The sequence below is a fragment of the Triturus cristatus genome, chromosome 11 (genome assembly GCF_964204655.1).
Source record: "Triturus cristatus chromosome 11, aTriCri1.1, whole genome shotgun sequence".
Taxonomy (NCBI): domain Eukaryota; kingdom Metazoa; phylum Chordata; class Amphibia; order Caudata; family Salamandridae; genus Triturus; species Triturus cristatus.
The window spans coordinates 5,281,034-5,305,968 of record NC_140594.1 but is presented as its reverse complement, the minus strand read 5'-3'; the positions used below and the strand labels follow the sequence as shown (position 1 = coordinate 5,305,968).

The following is a 24,935-nucleotide window of genomic DNA, read 5'->3' as shown; positions in this document are numbered from 1 at the left end:
TTATTTATTGAAGCTATAATATATTACAGGTGAACGCCCAATTCTTTGCTACTATTTAACCCCTTTGGGGTTTTTGTCTGCATATCAATGATATATCTGGACTCAAGTCGTCGAAGTTTAAGTTCTCGATCTCCACCCCGTATTTCTCATGGTACACGGTACAGACTTTTAAAAAAAAAAAATTATAGCAAATTCCTATTGCTATTATGGTGTGATTCAAAGTTCCTTGCCACAGGGTACGTGTTATCTTTGTTAGCTATTGCTCGCATATGCTCTAATATGCAAATCTTCGTTGGATGAATAGTGCTTCCCACGTATCTCAGCTGGCAAGGACAAATCAGGCAATATACAGTGTATGTCGTATTACAGTTCATGAATTTACTGACTCTCTTAGGTTCTCGTAGGCCGGGCGATTCTATCGGTTAGGACCTTTTCACTGTTCGCACAGGCCTTACATGTCTTGCATGGAAAAAATCCCTTAACTGGTGGCAAAGTTGTTTCCACCCGTCTTCCTACTAAGTGACTTTTCACTAAGCTGTCTCTAATAGATCTTGCCTTCCTGAATATCATAAGTGGAAAGTTAGGAATGTCCTTACCTATGGTGGGATCAGATCTCAAAATCCCCCAATGTTTCTGAAGGATCTTTCAAAATGTGAAGGCCTGGTTCGAAAAATTGTTAAGCATTCTGAAAGAGTTGGATGCATCTTTCACTCTCTTATATACGTCCTCCTGCAGTAATTCCCTCCTGCTCCTTTGATCTACCCTCTGTTTCACACTTTGTAACACTCCATTGTCATAGCCCCTTACTTTGAATCTTATAATACATTCATGTGCATACTGCTGATAATCTGTTTCTCTTGTGTTATTTCTCTTTATGCGGAGCAGTTCCCCATATGGTATACTCTTCACTAATTTAGGTGGATGACTACTGTTGGCATGTAGGACTGTGTTCCCTGCTGTGGGCTTTCTGTATAGTGAAGAGCACAGCTTGTTCTTACTGACGAAGACTTGTAAATCTAGAAAGTTGAACCTAGTAGCACCGATCTCAAAGGAAAATTTAAGATTCGGCTCATTATCATTCATAGCAGCTATATAATTTCTAACTCACTCCTCCGTTCCTTGCCAAATGACAAAAAGGTAGTCTATATACCTTTAGAAACTTATTATGCTTTCCACCCAGACCTCATTGGTGTCCGCCCAGGCCACCTGCCTCTCCCACCAGTCTACGAACAAGTTCGCATAGCTGGGGGGTGAAGCAGGTGCCCATGGCCATACCCCAAATCTGTCTGTATAGTCGATCCTGAAACAGAAAGATACTGTTATTTAAACGGAAGTCCACAAATTCAAGCAGCATTGGATTGTGTTCATAGAATTTCAACGGACAGCCATCCAGGAAACATTTCACTGCCCGCAGCCCATCTTTGTGGGCTATGCTTGTATATAGGCTTGAGACATCCAATATGACCATCAGAAAATCTGGTTCCCATATGAGGCCTTCCAGTTGACTCAGGAAGTTTTTTTTGTCTCAAGTATATGATGCTAGGTGTGAGACAAAAGGAAACAGAAAATGGTCCACATACTTTGACATATTCTCTGTCAGGCCTCCTATCGATGAAACAATTGAGCGTTCAGGTGGGTGGACCTTATTTTTATGCATCTTCGGTAAATGGTAAAATGTAGGCAATCTCGGATGTTGGTTCATCAGGAATTGTTTTTCTTCCATCGTGAGCATTCCTCTTTGATGCCATTTCGAGACTAGACAAATAATGGATTGTAATGATGAAGTACTGTTGTGCTTTCTAGAATATTACTTAATCAAGCGTTGCATACAAGATTGTAAAATATAAATGTTGAGCAATGGCATTCAAATTTAAGGGCGATTTGTGGTGCTATGTGTCTGTTCTCTATTGTAATGACATGTAATGGAAATCCAGATATAAACAAAGAGCAAGAACGGCATTTTGACACCATTGATAAAGGCAGTTTTGCCTAAACATGTCTGTGCGCGTACCTCTAATCCAATAAATCAGTGGACTGTAACCCCGGTGAGTGCTTTCTTTAGTGTCGAGCTGTGAAGATTTCGCACGGGAGCACCCCTGTGGACTGAGCATCCGCCCACGAGTGCAGGACGAGAGGTGCAAGTGGAGCGAGGAAAAAATATATATATAAATATATGATGCCAGCTCTCTATGTAGTGCACTAAAGTGAAGAACACTGTGTAGAGAGTTCAGTAAGACCCAGATTCGTATGCAGAGGCAAAAGTGGACAATACTAACGCTCTATTTGTAGTATTGTGGGCGAGCAGTTATGCTTATCCGAGGGTACTGCGAAGCATTCGTTATACTCACAGAGGCAAGAAATAAGACACAGAATCAAGAATAAATCCAAGACCAATGTGCATATATACCATCGATTTGCATATAATTTTTGAGAACTTTGAACTACAGTAAGTATTTTTTAAGTTAGCAATTTTTAAGTTTAGCAATATGTATTACCTTAGTGCGCAATTACGCACCATTTAAATCAATGGGAGAAAACAGAAAATGCATAGAAAATCACGCAGATGACTCCAGGTCCAACACACAAAAAAGGTCACTTGAGGGTACTGAAGTCAAAATAAATCCATTCTGTTTTTTAACTTATTCAGGAAGTGGGTTATCAAAAGATTTTTGAGAGGTCATCTTACCCTCAACTTATTGAGGCACGCTTCACCATTTGACGACCTCTTACACTGGGGTAAGGATATTACCACTGTAAAGTCCATTGCTTGTAGAGATATGGATCACCTTAACAATTTGGGGTTTTCACTTTTCATTTGCATAAGCCATCTGAGAGGTCTGTGGTTAGTTTGGACAAGGAAGTGAGAACCAAACAAGTATGGTCTTAGATTCTTCAGGGATCAAACCACAGAAAAGACTTCCCTCTCAATCACACTCCAACGCTGTTCTCTGGGGAGTAACCTGCTGCTTATAAAAGCAACAGGTAGGTTGTCTGGATCATCATTGGTCTGGGATAGAACCGCTCCTCTCCCATGTTCAGAGGCATCTGTCTGCACCATGAACTGCTTGGTATAATCGAGCTTTTAGAATGGGTACGGAGCACATTGCTTCTTTCAGGGTGTCAAATGTCTTGACAGCTCACTGTCCAGTTAAACCTTTTGGGCATTTTCTTGGAGGTAAGTTCTGTGAGGAAGAACACAATGGACCCATATCACTTCGCGAACCTCCTGTAGTACCCAGTCAAGTCAAGGAATGCCCTGACTTGAGTCTGGGGGGTTGGAGCTGCGCAGTCCACAATAGTCTGGATCTTAGTTTCATGGGGTTGAACTTGGCCTCCACCTACAAGGTAGTCTAAGTATACTACCTTGCCCTGCCCTGTCGGACACCTGCTTGCCTCGATAGTGAGGCCTGCAGCTTACAGAGCCTTCAGGACCTTCCCAAGGTGGATCAGGTGGCAGGACATTCCCGTCTAGGCGGTGCGTGGCATTCAGACGAAGGTCAAAAATGGCAGAGAGGTGACAGGACATTCCTGTCTAGGCAGTGCGTGGGATTCAGGCAAAGGTCAGAAATGGCAGAGCGGTGACTAATGCTCCCTTCTGGGAGGTGCGTGGCTCAAAACAACAAATAGACAAAGTGGTTGGTCTTAGCGTCCAAATCTGCTCTTCTGTTAAGGACAATTGTACTTATTTATTTTTACGAAAACAATAGAAAAGGTTTTTCAAAATAAAGATAAGTACATATCATAGGCTAGGTTTGACTACTTTTTTCATTCTTTATCGTTCCACAAAAGGCAGATGTTGAAAGGAAAGCACCAGCCTTCTTCGAACAGTAAGTAATAAAAAAGAATTTAAAAAAAGGGATTCGTGGTAATTCCACAGTAACAGCGTGTGGAGAGCTGCTGTACCCTTAATCCTTAAAAAAGGAAAAGAATAATTTAGAAAATGAAAACATTTATTTTAAATAGGCACAATAACCCACCAGCCTCAGGCACTGATGGAGGACTACTTTTGCGCATATGTACATGTTGTGCAGAGTGCACAAATAAGATGCCAGTACTCAAAAGGATGGGAGCGAATGGCTGAAGTGGGCTGACGCGCTGCCTCGTGTAAGCTGTAGCGACCACAAGACAATAAGACAATTCAAACAGCCAATGGATGAAGAACTCTGACCAAATGTTTGGATGTTAGATGACAACATTTTTAAGAAAAAAACACAGTAGCTTTCAGAGTCCAGAATTAATAACAGCTTTCAAACTGTTCCTAAATGCAAGCGTAACCATTTGTAGGTCTTGAGTAGACAGTGCAAGCGCAGTCCCTTTGAGACATTTTGTTTACTGTTAGTGGGCTTGGAGCCCGCCCACTACTTACCACCAGTGGGATTCCAAGCCACCCTCAAGAACTTGGGTTCCCGCACTTTTGAGACCTATAACTTTCTTTTTGTTGAACCGCTCTACAGAGTGCATCTTTCCTAGCTGGCTCTGTCTGCTCCGTCCCAGGTCTGCCTTTGTTTGCTTGTTCCCCCTCCCTCCCAGGGGCGCGACCCCACCCTTGTTTACTTAGCTTTCACTACTGGTTACAACTGCATCTCCTCCACATCCTTACTGTATTTTTAAACACAATATTAATTTGCATTACTTTATGTGTTTAAGGCGTGACTGCGAGGGAACCTTACCTGTGAGTGTTTGTTTATTCTTAGCTTAAGCACACATGTTATCACATTAAGGGGACTGCTTACCTGCTATATACACACTCTGTTGCATTCCATTTCCTTTCAATTATTTTATGAGACAGCTTAAAACGATAGTTGTGACTGCAAAAATATATGATGTGTGCAAAGTACACTTATTTTAGCTTATGGGTGTCCAAAAAGTGACCAAGAGGGCAACATTTACATTCAGCTCTAAATTTACCTTTATTCCACCTCAGATAATGTTGCCTTTCATTTGTTAAGTTGGACAGATTTAAACAATATTTGCGACTGCACCTCAACCACAACCTGCGTATTATTGTAAACTGCACTTGATAAAAAACGAGCTTCAAGCCACACTTTTGCAGAACTTTTAAAACCAAATATCATTCATTCTTAACTCGAGCACACATTTCCATATTTGGGGAACTTCTTGCCCGTTATGCACATGTGTATGTGAATTAATTTGCAACATTTCCATTGATTTAAATTGAATTATATTATCAGTTAAACAGTCTTACCAACTAAACCCGATGCGTATTTACTCTCACACTATCCATTATCCACCGTACTTATTACCCATCACTACCTATCACTGCCCATCGCTGCCCATCGCTGCCCATCACCGCCCATCCCATTCTTAATATATAGCACCGCCAACCCCCACATCAAAGTGCAGTGTTCACTGAATCAGAATACTTTAAGACCGCCGTTGTTCTTTCACTTCCATTTCTCATTTTTATTTAAAGGTCATACTGTCCCTCACGCATTAATAAATAACAAAAGAATAATTGCCGTTTCATAGCAGTTTACAATAACACTTTAAACATATTGCAAAACCGCAGTGCTGTAAAACACAGTTAAAGTAAACAACACCAATGGCTCTTGCAGAGGGGAATCTATTGGCTTTGCCAATGCTTGTTAACATGTGAAATCAATTCTAACTACGTTTGTTGCACTGAGGCACCCAATATTAGGTTAAAACTACATCCACATGCGGCTGCAATCAACTTTTCATGACCACGCCAGCTCCTTCATCAAAAACGACAAGACAATGTTCACAACTGTTGCTGCCCTGTGCAGAGGCTGGCACAGAGCCCCCTAACTCCTTCTACCAGATCAGCTGAGGAAAGAACTTCCTACAGGGAGGCGTCAGGCTGAAGGTGGGTAGGATGTCTCACCTGCAGGTTGGATGCTTGGAGCCGGCTTCCTTTCACGTCCAAGATCAGAAGATGGACTCGAGTGGTAAGTCGGCCATCCTTGGGTTGGAGTGGACATTTGATTTCAATTATCCCAGCGACAGGAGATCCAAGTATTACACATATTCGTGAACTTGTGAGCTACACGGGAGATCCTTTCCACAAGAGAAGGTTTCCACGGCTCTCGTCACACTCTTTTTCACAACACTGTGTGCAACGTTACACCTGGGAAGATTTCCAGGCACTATCCCAGGCGCTATGATACACAGACCGGGGCCTTCTGAAGCCAACCGTAGATGCTGCAGTGTGACACTGTAATGGGCAGAAACTAGGGGGTAACTAGGCGGTTGGCAGCGAGATCTGGGCACTAACCTTCAGAAGCGACTCAGGATGGGTAGGAGGGGTGAGTCTGGGGCCTCGGACTGTGGGGCCCCAGACGGTGGGGCCCCGACGAGGGGCATACAGCTACCGGCTCATCTTAGGGGGCTTTGAGCGGAGGCTGCTGCAGTTGGGTTCATTTAAAAGGAACATTGAATGAATAGAAATAATCAGGGTGCGAATTTGTGTAAGAAATAGGAAACCAGAAATATGTTGGCGTCTTATTTCTTGCTGTATCCGTGAGGCATGTGTGTTCTGAGGGATAAAACTTCCTGCCTGGAATGCCAATGAGCGGGATACCGGGGTTATCTGAAAGCAGGAACTAAGGGCCAGGTGTATGACCGTGTGTAGGAGAGTAGGGTCTGCTATCCTATGGTCACCCCAAATTTTTTGCTTTTTGCTTCACTGGTTTTTGACATATTGAGGCTGTAGGCCTGCTAATCAGACCCCCAGCCTGCTGTTCTCTCTACTAAATTGACACTATGCACTCCAGGTGCATAACCAATTGGAATTGGATCACCCTGTGAGCCCCTGTACCAGTGTACACTAGGTACCCAGGGCATTGGTGTATCTAAGGCCTACCAGGGGCTGAAGCATGTATTATGCCACCCCTGGCCTGGCCTAGCAATTTGACACAACTGGCTGATCACTCAGCTGGGGTAAGTTGGTGTAACCACCTCTTACTTAGGTGTAGTATACTTATACCTAACCTTAAATGGGACACATCTTAACCTACAAGTCACTCCTATGGCAGGCCTAACAATCCTGAAGGCAGAGTGCTTGGTTCCATGTGAGATGGTGCTCTGGCATGAGCTGAGCCTCTCTGCAGTGGTCGGAACTACTTCCTTCTACCGTTTCCAGATATCGCCATACCATATACTCTTAAGTGCATTATGAACCTCGCGGTTAAATGCTATCTTTGGTTTGGCTTTATCAAAACATGTCGAGTAAGGGGTCATACGAATTGGAATACTAACCCCTCGCCAATTCTGGCGACGGGGTTAGCATTCCACCCTTCTAGAGGGACACGACATGTACAGTACCTGAAACCCGGGTAAAATCAGACATAGCCTCAGCTCCACAAAATGGACGCTGCCACCACAGACACAAGTCTGCCCTCCTGCTGCTGGGAGTCCTTCCAGCTTGGGAGACGTGGACAAAGGGTTTCCTGCCAGGGGAGGTGCGTGCACCACCCCAGACAGGATTTTGTGTATTGGTCAGGTAGGGCTTGAATAGAATCAGACATGCCTGAGGCTCACAAGGAGCCTCGGTGCATATGCCAGTTCAAACCGGTCCTGGGGCACACCAGCCCCGGACCTGGGGCGAGCTGGACAAAGGATTGGGGGTGTAACCACCCCCCTTCCTGGTCCCACCTTTAGGGAGGGACCTAGCAGGTAGTCCGGCCCCTAGAATCCGCTTAAAGGTAGGAGCTGTGTCCTAAGACTTCAGACATCCTGGAATCAACTTGAAACTAAGAAGAAGACGGGAACTTCGACGTTTTGCTGCACAGAAGACTGAAGGAAATCTCCCCTGTGGTCAGGGAGTGACCATCTTGCTAACGCAAGCACCAACCAGCGAATCGACGTCTGCTTTGCCGCCGCCTCCTGCCGGAGCCCGAGCCCAGAGACCGACAAGAACTGGACTTCCAGACCTCTCACAGCCCGATCCACAGTCCCTGCAAAGAAGGAACCCGTGGAGGCACCGAGACACGTGGAGCCAGCCATCTTGGAAGACACTCGACAAGCTGCAAGCGCGACAACAGAGGCTCCCTCCAAGTTGTGCTTTGGGTCCTGAGAAGCCCAACATCCGAGCAGCATCTGCACCAAAGGTGAGCCCTCCAGCATCTCCACGATCTGCGTGGGGCCCCTCTGCACTTTGCAACTCGACGCGCCTAACCGGACCCTGGCCCGTTGGCTAGTGGCCATCTTGGCTACCAACTTTGAAAACTACGATGCTGGTCTGGTTGCTCCAGACTGGCCCCTGCTTCCCTCCAAAGGAGCAGCCCCTCTGACCTTGCTGGTTAGAGTAAACAGCTTTCTTCAATTCCTGCGACTTCTGCTTTTGCCAAGGCTTGTTTGCTTCCTTTGAGTCGCCGACACCGCCGACAGCGAGAGCCTGCGTGGGACAGCTCGTGAACCGACTCCTGGACGTAGTCGACCTTCAGGGACCACGTGGCTGCGGAAACAAGCTACACCTCTTCACCTGTTTGCACCCGACATCGCCTGGTACCCACCTGGTGCCACGCCGGTCACTGACTAGTGACTGTGAACACTGTCCCCTCTGCTTAAAGGTCTTCTACAACTCTGATCCACCCTTGGATCCACCGCATCTCTTCTGGACCGGCCGCCTGCAGCATCTTTGTCGTCAGGCTCCATTGAACAGAGAAACGAAACCCGACGCACTTCGAGACCTATGCACCCGCTTCCTGTGGGTGAGGTAAAGCTGGCACTCCGGTGCACAAGTGTAGAGTAACATCTCTAATGTCTTGATCTGAAGTCTTGATTTCGTAGTTCAACCAGAAGACCCTTTTAGCAGTAACTTTTGAACTTTTACGCACCCATTGAAAACCTATGGGAGCCCACGTGCAACTTTCCTCACTGCACACGCGACCCGTGGACCTCCTGGTCACTAACTGAAGTTAGCTCCTTGTAGGCCCAGCGATTCTAGAGGCCCTAGGCCTTTTCCCTTTCCTAGTCGTGGTACTTATACCACTATTTTAGTATATGGTTTGAGTGGCCACCAGGGCCCATCCATATAACGTGCAACTTCTGTATATTGTGATACTTTCTTGTTTAACGATTTGTGCTCCTGTGCTCATAAAGAGTCTAGGGGATACTTTGAGTAATAAATACATATATATTTTGAATATTTATCTGTGTGGTGTCCTTTCATTCGTATAAAGGGGGGTTACATATGGTAAAACAGCTTGCTTAACACGCTTAAACGAGTTTAGCCTCAAAGACTGCTTAGCCTACGCTACCACTAGGGCAGCTAGTCCGAAAAGGTTGACTTACAACCACACCATAAGGGTTGCTTGGCATGGTACAAGGTGGTCACTTTAACTAGTGAACATCATATACCAGGCCAACTTCTCACACCGTGTTTTTGCAGTTTCAGCCCATGGTACCAACTCTATTTTGTGAGTCGCTAATCAATTAACGACTCGCAAAATAGGGTTAGCGACAAGCTATTAGGAAGGGGTGTGCAAAAGGCGTCCCTTCCTAATAGCAACTCCAAAACCTATGTATGAATGTCAAACACTCGCAGTTTACCACCCTTCACAGAAGGGTGGTAAACCCACTTGCAAACAAGAAGGGGTCCCACAAATGCGCAAATATTTTTTAAGAGCAAGGACCACTGCCTACCCTTAAAAAATTTAACTGAAATGTTTCATTTTTACTTTTTAAATGCATCCAGTTTTCCTTGAAGGACAACGAAATGCTTTAAAAAAAAATGCTTATTTAAAAGAAGTTCCAGACATGGTGGACTGCTGACCACAGCAACCACCATCCCTGAGGGTGCCAGCCATTCCCAATGGGGTCGCAAATTGCAACAGCCTCATGAATACTGATGCCGCCCTCCTGACCTTTACAGGCGGCCCCCTGGGCAGCAGCAGCACGGAGCTGCCGTTTACTCGATTCAGCAATAACATGAAAAAAAAGGGAAAAAAAAAAGCAAACACTTACTTAAAGGTTAATTGCAGTTAGGAAAAGGAAGTAACTAGGCCCTTAACTTTAGGAACAGCTTCATTTTTAAAGACAGCCACTAGATGTACATGCTTTGCTTACCCTACACCCACTTTACACACTCCCACTGGCATAAGTGCGGCCCTCTGTCACACCATAGTCCAGACTTTGCAACCCCCGGGAAAATGTTTGTGAGTACCCAACCTCTAAAGATGCACCCAGCATCTCGGACGCACCTAGACATACAGCCAGCATCCCGGACGCACGTAAACATACACTCAGCATCTCGGATGCATTTAAAGATACTACCAGCATCTCGGACAGATCTGGATATACACCCAGCATCTCGGACGCATCTAGAGATACCCCCAGCAACTCGGACGCATCTAGAGATACACCTAGCATCGCGGACGCACCTGGACATACACCCAGCATCTCGGACGCATCTAGAGATACACCCAGCATCTCGGACGCATCTAGAGATACACCCAGCATCGCGGACGCACCTGGACATACACCCAGCATCTCGGACGCATTTAAAGATACTCCCAGCATCTCGGACAGATCTGGATATACACCCAGCATCTCGGACGCATCAGAACATACACCCAGCATCTAGGACTCATCCAGAGAAACACCCAGCATCTCGTACGCATCTAGAGATACACCCAGCATCTCAAACGCATCTAGAGATACACCCAGCATCTCGGACGCATCTAGACATACACCCAGCATCTCGGACGCATCTAGACATACACCCAACATCTAGGACGCATCTAAAGATACTCCCAGCATCTCGGAAGCATCTAGACATACACCCAGTGTTGGACAGGCCTCACAGACGGCTTGCTCCCTCCCCGCTCGACAGGGCCCGGACTCCGGCCCACCTGGCATAACCCCGCGACAAGCACCTGTACTCCGTCTCCCGACGGACCCTTTGCCCTCGGACCCTTACTCATCACGGGGTCCAGCCCCACCGGCTTCCCCGGCCGGGTCAAGCCGCCATCTTGGGCCCTGCACCACGCGGCCGCCTGGCCTCCCCTCGACCCTAACCCCGGGCCTGGCCGGCCCCGACATCCCGGCACCACCATCCACCCAGGGGGTGAGCGGACCACTTGGCAGGTCAATGGGAGAACGAAGTGTCAAGGGCTCTCCCCCGCCAGGTGCCGATCGCCCCCAGCTCCCCCAGGCACTGGCTCCACCCCCTGCTGGGTGTCTGGACGCCTTCATCCCGGACCCTCCGACCTCCAAGTGCGAGGGTCCGGACATCAAAGGGCACCAGCCCTATAACTGGGGCAGCTCCGGAGCAGGAAGGCAGTTGTATCCTGGAGTCGAGAGACACCGAGTGAACTCAACCTTGACGGTCTACTGGCGCTGCCGTAGCCCGCTCTTGTGAACCATCGTCCTGCCTGCTGGCGCTGCCGCGGCCTCCTGCAACAGTCATCTTCCTGGGACCTGCTGGCGCTGCCGCGGCCCGTTGTAACGACCATCCTCACCGGGACCTGCTGGCGCTGCCGCGGACCGTATATCTTCCGGGGACCTGCTGGCGCTGCCGCGGCCCGTTGTATCGACCATCCACACCGGGACCTGCTGGCGCTGCCGCGGCCCGTACCACCAAGCTCGAGGATTGTGAGCTCATCATCATCTCATCCGAACTACCTGAGTGGTAAATAGACTGTCCCGCTACCCCCTTCCCTACCTTGCGAGACTATAATCGAGGGGACCCCTGAGTCCAGACCTCCTTGTACCATTTCACCGTACCTTAAATAAGTGCTTATAAAGAACACTGAACCTTATCCGTGGGTGATATCTGTCTGTGGGGGGGGAAGTTACTTGTCTGTACGATCACGGGAGACGGCTCTCCCCGGAGACCTCTCCTCCTGACCCCGGCCGACCCTCCCGGTCCGTCTACCTTTTCTAACACCCAGCATCTCAGACTCATCTAGACATACACCCAGCATCTCGGACGCGTCTAGACATACACCCAGCATCTCGGACGCGTCTAGACATACACCCAGCATCTCGGACACATCTAGACATACACCCAGCATCTCGGACGGATATGGACATACACCCAGCATCTCGGACGCGTCTAGACATACACCCAGCATCTCGGACGCGTCTAGACATACACCCAGCATCTCGGACACATCTAGACATACACCCAGCATCTCGGACGCATCTAGACATACACCCTGTATCTCGGATTGCTCTAGAGATACACCCAGCATCTTAGACGGATCTAGACATACACCAAGCATCTCAGATTACTCTAGAGATACACCAAGCATCTCAGAAGCACTCGGACGCATCTAGACATACACCCAGCATCTCGGACGCATCTAGACATACACCCAGCAGCTGTGACCAATCTAGACATACACCCAACATCTAGGAAGCATCTAAAGATACTCCCAGCATCTCGGAAGCATCTAGACATACACCCAGCATCTCAGACTCATCTAGACATACACCCAGCATCTCGGACGCGTCTAGACATACACCCAGCATCTCTGACGTATCTAGACATACACCCAGCATCTTGGACGCGGATAGACATACACCCAGCATCTCGGACGCGTCTAGACATATACCCAGCATCTCGGACGCGTCTAGACATACACCCAGCATCTCAGACTCATCTAGACATACACCCAGCATCTCGGATGCGTCTAGACATACACCCAGCATCTCGGACGCGTCTAGACATACACCCAGCATCTCGGATGCGTCTAGACATACACCCAGCATCTCAGACTCATCTAGACATACACCCAGCATCTCAGACGCGTCTAGACATACACCCAGCATCTCAGACGCGTCTAGACATACACCCAGCATCTCAGACGCGTCTAGACATACACCCAGCATCTCTGACGCGTCTAGACATACACCCAGCATCTCGGACGCGTCTAGACATACACCCAGCATCTCGGACGCGTCTAGACATACACCCAGCATCTCGGACGCATCTAGACATACACCCAGCATCTCGGACGCATCTAGACATACACCCAACATCTAGGACGCATCTAAAGATACTCCCAGCATCTCGGAAGCATCTAGACATACACCCAGCATCTCAGACTCATCTAGACATACACCCAGCATCTCGGACGCGTCTAGACATACACCCAGCATCTCGGACGCGTCTAGACATACACCCAGCATCTCGGACGCGTCTAGACATACACCCAGCATCTCGGACACATCTAGACATACACCCAGCATCTCGGACGGATATGGACATACACCCAGCATCTCGGACGCGTCTAGACATACACCCAGCATCTCGGACGCGTCTAGACATACACCCAGCATCTCGGACACATCTAGACATACACCCAGCATCTCGGACGCATCTAGACATACACCCTGTATCTCGGATTGCTCTAGAGATACACCCAGCATCTTAGACGGATCTAGACATACACCAAGCATCTCAGATTACTCTAGAGATACACCAAGCATCTCAGAAGCACTCGGACGCATCTAGACATACACCCAGCATCTCGGACGCATCTAGACATACACCCAGCAGCTGTGACCAATCTAGACATACACCCAACATCTAGGAAGCATCTAAAGATACTCCCAGCATCTCGGAAGCATCTAGACATACACCCAGCATCTCAGACTCATCTAGACATACACCCAGCATCTCGGACGCGTCTAGACATACACCCAGCATCTCTGACGTATCTAGACATACACCCAGCATCTTGGACGCGGATAGACATACACCCAGCATCTCGGACGCGTCTAGACATATACCCAGCATCTCGGACGCGTCTAGACATACACCCAGCATCTCGGACGCGTCTAGACATACACCCAGCATCTCGGACGCATCTAGACATACACCCAGCATCTCGGACGCATCTAGACATACACCCAGCATTTCGGACGGATATGGACATACACCCAGCATCTCGGACGGATATGGACATACACCCAGCATCTCGGACGCGTCTAGACATACACCCAGCATCTCGGATGCGTCTAGACATACACCCAGCATCTCGGACGCGTCTAGACATACACCCAGCATCTCGGACGCGTCTAGACATACACCCAGCATCTCGGCAGCCTCTAGACATACACCCAGCATCTCGGACGCATCTAGACATACACCCAGCATCTCGGACGCATCTAGACATACACCCAGCATCACCCAGCATCTCGGACGCATCTAGACATACACCCAGCTTCTCCAAAGTGTCCAGACATACACCCAGCGTCTCAGACGCGTCTAGACATACACCCAGCATCTCGGACGCATCAACAGATACTCCCAGCGTCTCGGACGCATCTAGCCATACACCCTGCATCTCGGATTGCTTTAGAGATACACCCAGCATCTCAGAAGCACTCGGAAGCATCAACAGATACACCCAGCGTCTCGGACGCATCTAGACATACACCAAGCATCTCAGATTACTCTAGAGATACACCAAGCATCTCAGAAGCACTCGGACGCATCTAGAGATACACCCAGCATCTTGGACGCACCTAGAGAAACACCCAGCATCTTGGAAGCATCTGGATACACACCCTGCATCTCAGATTACTCTAGAGATACACCCAGCATCTCAGGCGTACTCGGACGAATCTAGAGATACACCCAGCACCCCGGACGCATCTAGAGATACACCCCGCATCTCAGACGCATCTAAACAGATGTCCAAAATGTTGGACGCGTCTAGACATTCACCCAGCATCTCGGACGGATATGGACAAACACCCAGCGTCTTGGACGCATCTCGAGATACACCCAGCATCTCGGACACATCCAGACACCCAGCATCTCCGACACATCCAGAAATACAACCAGCATCTCGGACGCATCTAGACATACACCCAGCATCTCGGACGCATCTAGAGATACACCCAGCATCTCGGACACATCTGGATATGCACACAGCATCTCGGACGCATCAGAACATACACCCAGCATCTAGGACTCATCCAGAGAAACACCCAGCATCTCGTACGCATCTAGAGATACACCCAGCATCTCAAACGCATCTAGAGATACACCCAGCATCTTGGACGCATCTAGAGATACACCCAGCATCTCAGACAGATCTAGACATACACCCAGCACCTCAGAGAGATCTAGACATACACCCAGCATCTCAGACAGATCTAGACGACGCATCTAGAGATACACCCAGCATCTCGGACGCATCTCTACATGCACCCAGCATCTCGGATGCATCTCGACATGCACCAAGCATCTCGGATGCATCTTGACATGCATCCAGCTTCTCGGACACATCTAGACATGTGCCCAGCATCTCGGACACATCTAGTCATACAATTGGAGTATTCCAGCCCTTTCAGACGTCCTCAATGACCTAGTCGTAGATTAATTGATCAGGACAAATGGTTTCTGGTCTCTTTTCTCTGATGCAATCAAAAGCCCTGCGGTGTCCTGGATTTCGTCCTCCCTCTTTAGAAGTATCTATTAGTTTCACTGCGCTGTTGAATCTTCTCCCCTTCGTCACAATGCACCTCGAGATTCTGTCCTGTGCTCAGTGGCACTATTACCTTGCACCACTCTAAGGCACTACGAAACCATCCTAGCACTGCTACTGTCATTTCAATGTGGATGACTCCAGTTCATCTCTTACTCTCCCTGCAGCCCCACAATAGGATTTATTCCTGTGGCTGCCATTCAGTTGTGGTTGACTTCTCATTCCATCCACTGCAACTCCCATGTAGAAATACTCTCCTCACATCTGTTTCTGACCTACATCTGCTCTTTTTCCTTCTCTTTTGTTCCACATTCATTCGCTGTCCGTGACTTACCCATCCTCTACATCTGCTCTCCTTATTCCCCATCAAAATATTGTAGCTGCTTGTTCCTAAAGTTTACAGTTACATAACCGATTATATTTTCAGGCAGCTCAAGCTCTTAGACCGACTCATCCATTTTATTGACTGGACTAATGGTTTTCCTGCCCAAGTGCTTTACCATCTCCAATCTGTCTCCAGCTCTGCTACTTGTTCTCTCTTAAGATTAATTACTCTTAGAACTTCACAACGTGCCTTCTTCTACACCCCTCCGCAGGCTAACTTGTCAAGCTCTTCTCCAATTCCTTTAGTTGTACATCATTCTTTCTTCTCAGCAAAGAAACAAAAGCTTCACTCAATCAACAACACGCCTTATTTTCCACACCCATGACCCCCTCCCCCTCTGTCACCAGCTTGCCTATCTTCAGTTTTAGTCCACTCAGGATTCATGCCTCCATACAGATGCGATGGCTCAGTCTCGCTACCTGGTATGTCACTTTGGCCCCAACTAGTCCTGAGCCTGTTCAGCATTGGGGAATATTGGGGAGTACCCAGAGAGAACCAGGACAGGTAAGGTCCAAAAGCTCTTCGGTATGTCAGGGACGGCACTGATCTCTCTTAGAAGTCCTCACACCTCTGTTCTTGTTCCAGAGAGATGCTCTCAATTCTCAATAGGTCCCAAAGTCTGTACATCCTTTCCCTAAATTCTGGTGAATGTTCCTTCCCCACAGGGCCATGTGGGCAGTCTATCCTTGCTGCATGTATCACTAACATTCGTCGGTCCCTCTGGGAGAACAGCAAGGAAGACTGTGCAATAGCTACACCCTGCAATGTGTAGGCTGAGATCCTAGGAAACCCACAGCAAACATGTTGTCCACTGCCCGACCAATAGGACCGTAACCCACAGGGCGCTACCAAAGTAAGTGCGCCCACAGCCCCACCAGAAGGTGCTGGATAAGCAGGACTCTTACGCATGCATTTTAGGAGGAGCTTAATACCAATATGTCATCGTTAGTGTAAGCTCCTCCCTTACTGCACGTTTTGAGGTCATACGTATTCTGCACAGAATCCCCAACACATTTCACTTGATTTGAAGTATTGTATATTTTTGAACCTAAAGACAAAATATCTTGGGCTATGTATTTAATAAAATTAAACGTTTTTACTGCATAAAATAATTAAAGCAAACACTCGTGCGGTGTGTGTTTACCAACATATATCATACTTACCTATGAAAAAGTGTACTGATGAATATCCAAAAACTCATTTTTGTAACCTTTCCAATTTTAGTATTGTACCTTCTGTGAAAAAAAAATATTTTTTTAATACGTGGCGTTTCAACCTTTGATCGCTCTTCACTCTGCCAACTTGAGACACAGACTTGGTTACTGTGGTCTTCGAGACTAGGGCAGAGCCTGAAGGAGTCGAGGGCCCACCAGAAGCGGTCGGTCCCGCTGCCCACAACTTGACAACAAGAGCCAAGCCACAGCTGAGACTGCAGGCTGTACGAAGGGTGGGCTCAAGGAAGAGCAACAAAAAGCATGATGAGGAGAAACGGAGAATGAATGGAGAGATAGAAAGGAGGACAAATAAGGTGTAGGAAAGGAAGAGAATAAGAGGGGAAAGGAAAAGAGGGAGGAGAAAGTGAAGAGAGAAAGAAAAGAGAAAAAAGATTGGGAGAGAAAAGAACTAGAAATAGAGGGGCGTTATATGAGTTAGACAGAAGAGCTGGAGAAGCAGAAACAGAGAGGTGGAAAAGGGAAATGGTTAAGACAGAAAGAAAGAAAGTGTGCAATATAACGAAAGAAGAGATATATAGAACAAAGACCATATACAGGTCCAAGATGGAGTAAGCATCGCAGAAAAGCTATCAACGCACAACCATCACACCCAAAGGAAGGCTCCACAGTTCACGAACATCGACACAAGGGCTGCTTTATTAAGGTACGGATTAAAGATGTATTAGTTTACTCCTAACCATGTAGTTCTTGCCTTTTAAATATCACTCCACTGGATTCTCCTAGGGGCGTAGTAGGATGATGCTAAAACTGAGTCAAAAGAGAGAGAGGGGAAAGCCTCCCCACAGGTTTGCCTACTAAGCGTCTGGGATGCCACAGACCTTACACAAACTGAGAAAGCATGGGCCTCATTGGGGTGGGCCATTCCAAAACCTAACATTGCAGAGAAATGGGGGGTTTAATTCCTAAGGTCCGTGACTGGGCAGTAGATATGGATAGAGCAATGGTGGCCGAAAAAAAATGTCTTAAAATACAGGGGATGCCCCAGAAAATGGGATCGCCAAGTGGGGTGGGTGGAACAGATACAGGGGGTACATATGCCTGTCTCCGACAATTGAACTACGGCGTGAACGACTTAAACTTGTTGACGAGCCGGATACTGATAATGTGATTTTAAATGGAGACCTGTAATGTGATTGCCTGAATGCCGGCCAACCCATGGCACATATATGTATAATGTGACCTAGATGCACTGCTGTACTGCTCTTTTTCATCTTCCTTTTGATCAATAAACAGTTTTTTTTTTAAAAGAGGGAGAGAGAGAGAGAGCATTTGGGCAAATGGCTGAATGAATAAACAACAAGCAGCAGTAGTAGTATACATGGGTCCAGAAGCACAAGACGTCCTTCTTTGCAACGTGTCTACATTTCAACAAAAATACTTGCGAAATTATGGTAAAAACTTACTGGTAGCATAGAGGGCAATCTTGTCATTTTCCTTGTGCTTCAGGAGGTTTTCAGCATAGTTAAGGCGGCTGCCTTTGAACCATTCTGGAACATCCGCGATGCCCAGGGTCCGGTCAATGACCTACAGGGGTAACATCGAAGTATTAACATGATGGGAGTGGGTGCAAGTGAGAGGAGGAAGAGACAGAGGAAGGGAGAAAGAAGGGAGGGAGAAGAGGGAAGACAAGAATAGAAAAAGAGGAGGAGGAGTGGGAGAAAAATGGAGAGAGAAGGGGAGGGGAGGAGTAGAAGCAGGAAAAAGGAGAGAGATGAGAAGAAAAAGGCATGGGAGAGAAGAGAGGCAGAGGAGAGAGAAAGAGAGAGAGACAGAGAGAGACAGAGAGACAGAGATGAGAAACAGGAAGAGAAGGGGGAGCAAGAGGAGGATTAAAAGAGACAGAGAGAGGAGAAGGGAGTGATGAGAGAGAGAGAGAGAGAGAGAGAGAGAGAGAGAGAGAGAGAGAGAGAGAGAGAGAGAGAGAGAGAGAGAGAGAGAGAGAGAGAGAGAGAGAGAGAGTCAGAGAGAAAGAGAGAGAGAGAGAGAGAGAGAGAGAGAGAGAGTGTGTGCGAGAGTCAGAGAGAAAGAGAGAGAGCGTGCGAGAGTCAGAGAGAAAGAGACAGAGGGAGAAGCGACTGGGAGGAAACTGACCCCACCCCAAAGGAGCAACCTAGGAGTGCAGAATAGATGGCGGGGTCTACCACACTCTCATATCAGCACTCATGACAACTACAGACTCCAGGAGCAGCAGCAGGAGCACCATGTCTAGGTGGACCCACTGGCACATAAGCGAGTGCCATGATGGCGCAGCTGAACAAGAGGGGTAGAAAAGAGCCAGGAGCGGCCATTAGCAGACGACTGTCATCAGAGGAACAAAGAGGACAAATAATGAAAATAATGGGACTAATATCAAGTTGTAAGAAACTAGCTTATTGGTTGAGGGGGGAGGAAACCCTACTCAAGCAACAACCCACAGTCATAGTCAGGGTGAAACACAATAGTCACTAATTAAACCTGTGCTTAACCCACTAGTCGCTTGGCACAAAGCAGTCAAGTTTAATTTGGAGGCAAAGTGTGAAGTATTTACGCAGCACTTCAAACAGTAAGAAAGTGAAAATACAACACAAGATCCCAAAACAATGTAGAAAAATAGGATAAATTAATTTAAAGATATAAAATGACACCAAAACAACAAAAACCCAATCAATAGAAACTGAGATACTGAATTTCACAGGTTTAGGAAGGTATAGCACCTAAAAGAACAAAGCACCACTCGCGGTCATCTGGTCATGCTAGACAGAGGGAAATGTCACAAGTTCAGGCTAGACCGCGATGGAGCACCGGCGGATACAGGCACTAGGTTAGTCCTCCTAAAAAAATTACTCTCACAAATTCTTTAGATGTGAATCTTCTTTTATTCGAAATTATTCATAAAGTTGAATATTCACACAATGATTGAAAAATTTCCAATGTATATATTAGGAATCCCAATGCATTTCGGAACTAGGCCTTCATCAGAGGACATTGTCCTAAAACATCAAAAGACTTGATTACCGATTTTTTACCTTCAAAAGAAAAAAAGAGAATAATCTTGACAGAAATTATTGGAGTGCAAAGTGAGGACGTTGTTCGGTTCGAGGATAACACAATTTGGTAGGAATACGCAAAGGCCAACAGCAGAGCCAGCCATTCACAGTCACGTGACCCAGGACAGTGGCAGCGAACACCAAATGGTTAGGACAAAAAAATTCCAACTTAAAGTAGCATTTTCAGATTTAGTACTTAAACTCCGACTATACCCTTAAAAGGGATTTTAAATTACAATTACATTGAGTCCAAACTTGACATCTGTAACTCCTCCCAATCAAAAGTTATCACTTTTTTATCCAATTGGAGGGATAGGCCTTACAGTAGTGAAAAACAACTGTAGGAGTATTTCATTACCAAGACATGTCAAACTTAAGGCCATATGTCCTACTTTTTAAATACAATGCACTCTGCCCTCTTGGCCCTTAGGTTCTTCCTTAGGTTGACATATGTATTAAAATGGAAGGTTTACGTCTGACAAAAGGTTTATTTAGCCAGGTTGAATTGGCAGTTTAAAACTGCACTACAGGCTGCAATGGCAGGTAGAGACATGTTTTTAAAGTGCTACCTTATTGGGTCAACAAAGAACAAATAAGCACATTTTCCCTTTTGTGCTCTCACTCCGCAACCTTGACCCTTAATTATAACGGTCTCCTTTATAAAAATATATATTTATTGCAATAATTAAAATACATATTATATCCACAATGTACAAATTTATAAATATACAGCACAGAACACAATAAAATCTAAAATCAAAGAATAATCATGCTTGTGTTCAAAGTCTAGACAATATAAAAATGAATGTACAATATTCATTTATAATCCTCTGATCAGCAATCCTCGATTTGTCGGCATCCACACTATATCGTTGGTTGTAAACATATGCAGATAATTGCAAACAAATACTATATATTAAAAGATATCCTTGTACATAATGTATCTCATTTCTGTATAAATAATGGCAATATAGCGATGGCACCTTTATTGGATGGCACAAGGAGTGCTGCCGGGACACTATATATAGCATTAACTTTACATATCCTGGGAACTGGGTGTTATATTACCATTTAATAAGGACTTATAAGTAAATTACGTGCGCCAATCAGGTGTAGGTCAATTCTACCACATATTAGGCAAAGAGCACAAGCACTTTAGCAGTGGTTGGCAAAGGTAAGGTGCACAGAGTCCTACAAGCCACCAAAAACAGCCTCGGCATAGGAAGGGAGAGAAGGCAAAAAGTTTGGTTGAGCCTGCAGAGAGGGCCAAGTCCAACATCAGTCCTTTAAATTCAGACAATACCTATTTAGAACGCTTTTCAGGGTCTACGTGCAGCCCACAGGCACTGTTGGTGGCAATAAAAGGAGATTTCCCTAAATTCCTTGCGTTGAAAACAACCTTTCATTGGTTATATTTCAAATGAGAGCATAAACAAGGGTGTACTAATATAGATGACTCTCCATCAATATGGAGAAATTCCCATCCATGTGCAATAAAATCTTCTTAGTCACTTATGGTAGAGAAACAGTGGGTGAGAAATCCCTCTGTTGTATTTTAACCACAGATGCTCTGCTCAAAAGTGCATGGTTTTCTGTCCTCAGCTCCAAGTCTAAACTTAGACCAGACCCTCACGTGTACAAAGGTCTGGAAAAAGTTTACTTTGTGGTAACAGTAACAAAGGCCAGCCATGACTGCCTGCAGCCAATTAATGCAACAGTCTAAACGTCGAACCAGCTGAGCAATGCGTTTATTTTACGGACTAAAAAAATGATCACCATACATACACTCACATTTTTTATCTGGGTCAGCAAATAATTACTAGTATGCTACATTTTGTATCCAATATATGAGGGCTGGTAGAAGATTGATAATTACATTTGGAGTTTAAAAAAAAAAACATTTCTTTCCAGAAGTGAGTTGAGACACAGATTATGAAAAATGGGACACTTTGCTGCTCACATGAAGACTGGAGCCCCTCTTAGCTTGTGAGCCAAGTGCCTGGAGGTCCCAGTAAAGGAGCTGGGGATGATTAACCTGGAGGCAACAGTGAAACCTCTCACAGCAGAGTGCTTGGTGACGCCAGTCAAGGGCCTAGAAGCAGAGTGCCTGGACACCACATTGATAGCTCTGGAGGTGGAGTGCCTGGTGAATTCCGTGACCGCTCTGGACGTGGAGTGCCTGGAGACCTCAGTGATAGCTCTGGCCGTGGAGTGCCTCCAAACCTCAGTGACAGCTCTGGATGTAGAGTGCCTCCAAACCTCAGTGACGGCTCTGGACGTAGAGTGCATGGTAACCTCAGTGATGGCTCTGGAGGTGGACTTCCTAGAGACCTCAGTGATGGCTCTGGAGGTGGAGCGTCTGGAGACCTCAGTGATGGCTCTGGAGGTGGAGCGCCTGGAGACCTCAGTGATGGCTCTGGAGGTGGAGCGCCTGGAGACCTCAGTGATGGCTCTGGAGGTGGAGCGCCTGGAGACCTCAGTGATGGCTCTGGAGGTGGAGCGCCTGGAGACCTCAGTGATGGCTCTGGAGGTGGAGCGCCTGGTGAATTCAGTGACAGCTCTGGACGTGGAGTGCCTGGAGACCTCAGTGATAGCTCTGGACGTGGAGTGCCTGGAGACCTCAGTGATAGCTCTGGCCGTGGAGTGCCTCCAAACCTCAGTGACAGCTCTGGATGTAGAGTGCCTCCAACCCTCAGTGACAGCTCTGGACGTAGAGTGCCTGGTAACCTCAGTGATGACTCTGGAGGAGGACTTCCTGGAGACCTCAGTGACGGCTCTGGAGGTGGAGCGCCTGGAGACCTCAGTGATGGCTCTGGAGGTGGAGCACCTGGAGACCTCAGTGATGGCTCTGGAGGTGGAGTGCATGGTATCCTCAGTGATGGCTCTGGAGGTGGACTTCCTGGAGAACTCTGTGAAGGCTCTGGAGGTGGAGTGGCTGAAGACCTCAGTGATGGCTCTGGAGGTGGAGGACCTGGAGACCACATTGACAGCTCTGGACGTGGAGTGCCTGGAGACCTCAGTGAAGGCTCTGGACATGGAGGGCCTCCAGAGTTGAGACACAGCTTAAGAAAAATGGGACAATTTTCTGCTTACATGAAGATTGGAGCCCCCCTTAGCTTGTGAGCCAAGTGCCTGGAGGTCCCAGTAAAGGAGCTGGGGGTGATTAACCTGGAGGTGCCAGTGATGCCTCTCAACGCAGAAAGCTTGGTGACGCCAGTCAAGGGCCTAGAAGCAGAACGCCTGGAGACCACATTGATAGCTCTGGAGGTGGAGTGCCTGGAGACCTTAGTGACGGCTCTGGACGTGAAGTGCTTGGAGACCTCAGTGACGGCTCTGGACGTTGGGTGTCTGGAGACCTCAGTGACGGCTCTGGACGTGGGGTGCCTGGAGACCTCAGTGACGGCTCTGGACGTGGGGTGCCTGGAGATCTCAGTGACGGCTCTGGACGTGGGGCGCCTGGAGACCTTAGTCATGGCTCTGGATGTGGGGCGCCTGGAGACCTCACATGGCTCTAGACGTGGAACGCCTGGAGACCTCAGTGATGGCTCTGGAGGTGGAGCACCTGGAGACCTCAGTGATGGCTCTGGAGGTGGAGTGCATGGTAACCTCAGTGATGGCTCTGGAGGTGGACTTCCTGGAGAACTCCGTGAAGGCTCTGGAGGTGGAGTGGCTGAAGACCTCAGTGATGGCTCTGGAGGTGGAGGACCTGGAGACCACATTGACAGCTCTGGACGTGGAGTGCCTGGAGACCTCAGTGAAGGCTCTGGACATGGAGGGCCTCCAGAGTTGAGACACAGCTTAAGAAAAATGGGACAATTTTCTGCTTACATGAAGATTGGAGCCCCCCTTAGCTTGTGAGCCAAGTGCCTGGAGGTCCCAGTGAAGGAGCTGGGGGTGATTAACCTGGAGGTGCCAGTGATGCCTCTCAACGCAGAAAGCTTGGTGACGCCAGTCAAGGGCCTAGAAGCAGAACGCCTGGAGACCACATTGATAGCTCTGGAGGTGGAGTGCCTGGAGACCTTAGTGACGGCTCTGGACGTGAAGTGCTTGGAGACCTCAGTGACGGCTCTGGACGTGGGGTGCCTGGAGACCTCAGTGACGGCTCTGGACGTGGGGTGCCTGGAGATCTCAGTGACGGCTCTGGACGTGGGGCGCCTGGAGACCTCACATGGCTCTAGACGTGGAACGCCTGGAGACCTCAGTTACGGCTCTAGACGTGGAGTGCCTGGAGACCACAGTGACGGCTCTGGAGGTGGAGTGCCTGGAGACCACAGTGATGGCTCTGGACGTGGAGCGCCTGGTGACTTCAGTGACGGCTCTGGAGGTGGAGCACCTGGAGACCTCAGTGATGCCTCTGGACGTGGAGTGCCTGGTAACTTCAGTGTCGGCTCTGGAGGTGGAGCACCTGGACACGTCAGTGATGGCTCTGGGCGTGGCTTGCCTGGAGACCTCAGTGTTGGTTCTGGGCATGGCGTGCCTGAAGACCACAGTGACGGCTCTGGAGGTGGAGTGCCTGGAGACCTCAGTGATGGCTCTGGAGGTGGAGCGCATGGAGACCTCAGTGATGGCTCTGGAGGTGGAGCGCATGGAGACCTCAGTGATGGCTCTGGAGGTGAAGTGCCTGGAGACATCCGTGTTGGCTCTGGAGGTGGAGCGCCTGGTGACATCAGTGATGGCTCTGGAGGTGGAGCGCTTGGTGACCTAAGTGATGGCTCTGGAGGTGGAGCGCTTGGTGACCTAAGTGATGGCTCTGGAGGTGGAGCGCCTGGAGACCTCAGTGATGGCTCTGGAAGTGGAGTGCCTGGAGACCTCAGTGACGGCTCGAGGTGGAATGCCTGGAGACCTCAGTAATGGTTCTGGG

The 24,935-nt window shown here is 47.8% G+C and overlaps 1 protein-coding gene across 1 annotated transcript in view; it reads right to left on the bottom strand.

Moving 5' to 3' along the window:
- The window catches only part of AACS (acetoacetyl-CoA synthetase), a 223,106-nt gene that overhangs the window by 178,667 nt on the left and 19,504 nt on the right, over positions 1 to 24,935 (bottom strand). Inside the window, exon 3 of the mRNA XM_085635188.1 lies at positions 18,452 to 18,572. Within this exon, the coding sequence (XP_085491314.1) occupies positions 18,452 to 18,572 (121 nt within the window). The remainder of the gene's footprint in view (positions 1 to 18,451; positions 18,573 to 24,935) is intronic.